The following is a 2381-nucleotide window of genomic DNA, read 5'->3' on the forward strand; positions in this document are numbered from 1 at the left end:
AAATGAACGTTACATGAAGGTTCAAATCAAACTCTGAGGGAACATATAAACACAAAGTCGCCTCCGCCACTTTAAAACTCATCTGTTATACTTCGTCATTTATTTTGTACAACTGTGCTGAAATTGTGCCGCGTTCGTACGGTCGTGAAAAACACAGAAAAATCAGAGTTTCCAAATCACAATTTCAAGATTTTTTTTCACAGTTTTTCCTCAGAGATTAAAAATATTTGGCGCTGCCCTGCGTGTTTGTGTCTGACAGATCAAAAAGGAAAGAGTTTCTGAGCGTTTTAATTTTCTGTTGAAGTTCTCACGCGGCGACTTCTGTGAACTGATCAGGCCGTCAGAGGTCAGAGGTCAGCCTTCGGTGAGGTCGTCGTTGAAGTGCAGCAGGATGGCGGGGGCGAACAGGTCGGGGTCCAGTCGCAGCTGCTGCAGCCGGAGGTCGTCGTCGGGGACGTCGTTCTCGCTGAGCGTGCGGCTCATGTCCAGGCTCGCCCCGCCGTGTTTCCACGTGTAGCTGATGGCGTGGGCGTTAAAGCGAAGGTAACGCTGCAGGATCTCAGCCAGAGTCTCCTCCGAGCACACCTGGACAACGACAGCAGCACAGAACGCTTTTCAGTGTGTGAGGAGGGATTTACTCAGTGTTAATGTTATTACTATTATTATTATTGTTATTACTATTGTTATTATCATCATCATTATTATTGTTATTATCATTATTATTATTCTGAGGAAATCCAAACTCCTCAGCTGCAAACACCAGCCCACAGTCCTGAAGGTGGCGCTACAGAGACGTCTACCTCTCTAAAGGTTAAAAATTCAGAACATTCGAACGTGATACAGCTTTAAGAAATGACAGAAAAATCTGTGAAGAAACTTTTCTCACTTTATCGTGTAGAAATGATGAAGTCCATCACTCTGTTTTTATCCAAAACTGTAGCGTGGTTTGTGTAATCACGTTATGTACTTAACGTAAAATCGTGTACGTTAGATTTAGGAAAGTAAAGATGGTTGAGAGTCGTCACATAACTTAATGTAAAGTTACGTAGACTAGGTTTCATAAAAGTAACAAATTTGGCTGTCGTAAACGTAATTAACGTAAAGTTACGTTACTTTATATACTTGGTGTAACGGTGTGTAACTTAATGTCGTTCATGTAAAGTTACGTAGGTTAGAAAAGTTGTGCAGGTTTGATTTACAAACGTAAACATGGTTAGGCATCATTACGTTACTCACTCACCGAAAAGTAAGGTTACGTTAGCTCTATTAAAAGTAATGTGGTCTGTGTTATCGCGTTAGGTACTTAATGTAAAGTTACATAGGTTATGTTACGTTACCTATAGCTAAACCTAAAGTTACGTAACTTTTCGTACTAAGCGTTAACTTATGGAACTTTACGTACTTAGTGCAAAGTTATATAACTTTCTGAACTCGGATTAAAGTTATGGAACTTTCCGTACTTTCCATAAGTAAAATTGCGCCGGTTTGTTATTAGGAGGTAAACATGGTTGGGACTCGTCACGTTCTGTACGGAACGTAAGGTTCGTACAGAACGTGACGACGTAACTCGAAATAACTCAAAGTTCAGGAGTTTCACAGGGACACAGACAGCAGTCTCCTGAGGGAAAGTCCTGCGTTTGTTTGACTCTACCTGCATCCTGACGCCGACTTTTGCTGTTTGTACGACTTTTATCTTTACAGCTTTGGTCACATGATCTCAGCCTTCATGATTACGGGGTTATATTCAAGTTCTCCTGCATTAATGAATTCATATTCGAGTTCTGCTGCATTCATTTTCATACGCAGAGTCGATGATTACGTCCCGCTTCAGTAAACGTCTGCTGGTGTTAAAGTTCACCTGCAGCCGCTGCTCCTGTGACGTCAGTGTGTTGATGACTCGTATCCACCTGGTCTTGGCGGACAGCTGTCCCACCTCGTAGCGTTCGTCCCTCCACCACGGTTGCCCGATGTCGTTGGCCCAGTCAGAGCGCGGGCCGGCGGGGGGGGTGTGCACAAAGCGCCCCCTGGGGGTGTAGTACCTCACGCAGTTCGTCAGAGGGTCGACGTATTTCAGGACCTGAGGACAGACGGACAGATGCAGGTGATACACCTGAGGACAGATGGACGGACAAAAGGACACCTGCAATAATGCAGGAGGTGAGCTGCTCTCTGATTGGTTGTTGGACTGGTGCTCACGTCTTTGGTTTCGGGGTCGAACCAGCAGCTGATGTCCTTTCCTGCACACTCCATGATGGGTAAGAGCAGCGCGTCGCCTGCCAGAAACAAACAGCTGATGATTATTTATACTCTGTTATTTACTGTAAATAAACTGTTTTATGTACTGAAAATAAACTGTTTTATTTACTGTAAATAAACTATTT

General features: G+C 43.7%; 1 protein-coding gene across 1 annotated transcript; it reads right to left on the reverse strand.

Annotated features, from left to right (window-relative positions):
• Nucleotides 1-243: 243 nt before the first annotated feature.
• On the reverse strand, nt 244-2269 carry LOC121938091 (cytochrome b5 domain-containing protein 1). Its single transcript, XM_042481371.1, has 3 exons — nt 2197-2269; nt 1859-2077; nt 244-585 (listed from the first exon to the last, which is right to left on the reverse strand). Exons 1-3 carry the CDS (start codon nt 2248-2250, stop codon nt 355-357), a joined length of 504 nt encoding a protein of 167 aa, XP_042337305.1. The 5' UTR covers nt 2251-2269; the 3' UTR covers nt 244-354.
• Between the last annotated feature and the right edge of the window lie 112 nt (nt 2270-2381).

The sequence above is a fragment of the Plectropomus leopardus genome, unplaced genomic scaffold, assembly GCF_008729295.1.
Source record: "Plectropomus leopardus isolate mb unplaced genomic scaffold, YSFRI_Pleo_2.0 unplaced_scaffold28433, whole genome shotgun sequence".
NCBI classification, from domain to species: domain Eukaryota; kingdom Metazoa; phylum Chordata; class Actinopteri; order Perciformes; family Serranidae; genus Plectropomus; species Plectropomus leopardus.

Coding starts and splice junctions, on each gene's coding strand:
- LOC121938091 (XM_042481371.1), bottom strand. CDS start 2,250: ATGGAGTGTGCAGGAAAGGACATCAGCTGCTGGTTCGACCCCGAAACC. Junction 2,078..2,196: donor TCGACCCCGAAACCAAAGAC/GTGAGCACCAGT, acceptor GTCTGTCCTCAG/GTCCTGAAATACGTCGACCC. Junction 586..1,858: donor CACAGGAGCAGCGGCTGCAG/GTGAACTTTAAC, acceptor GTCGTTGTCCAG/GTGTGCTCGGAGGAGACTCT.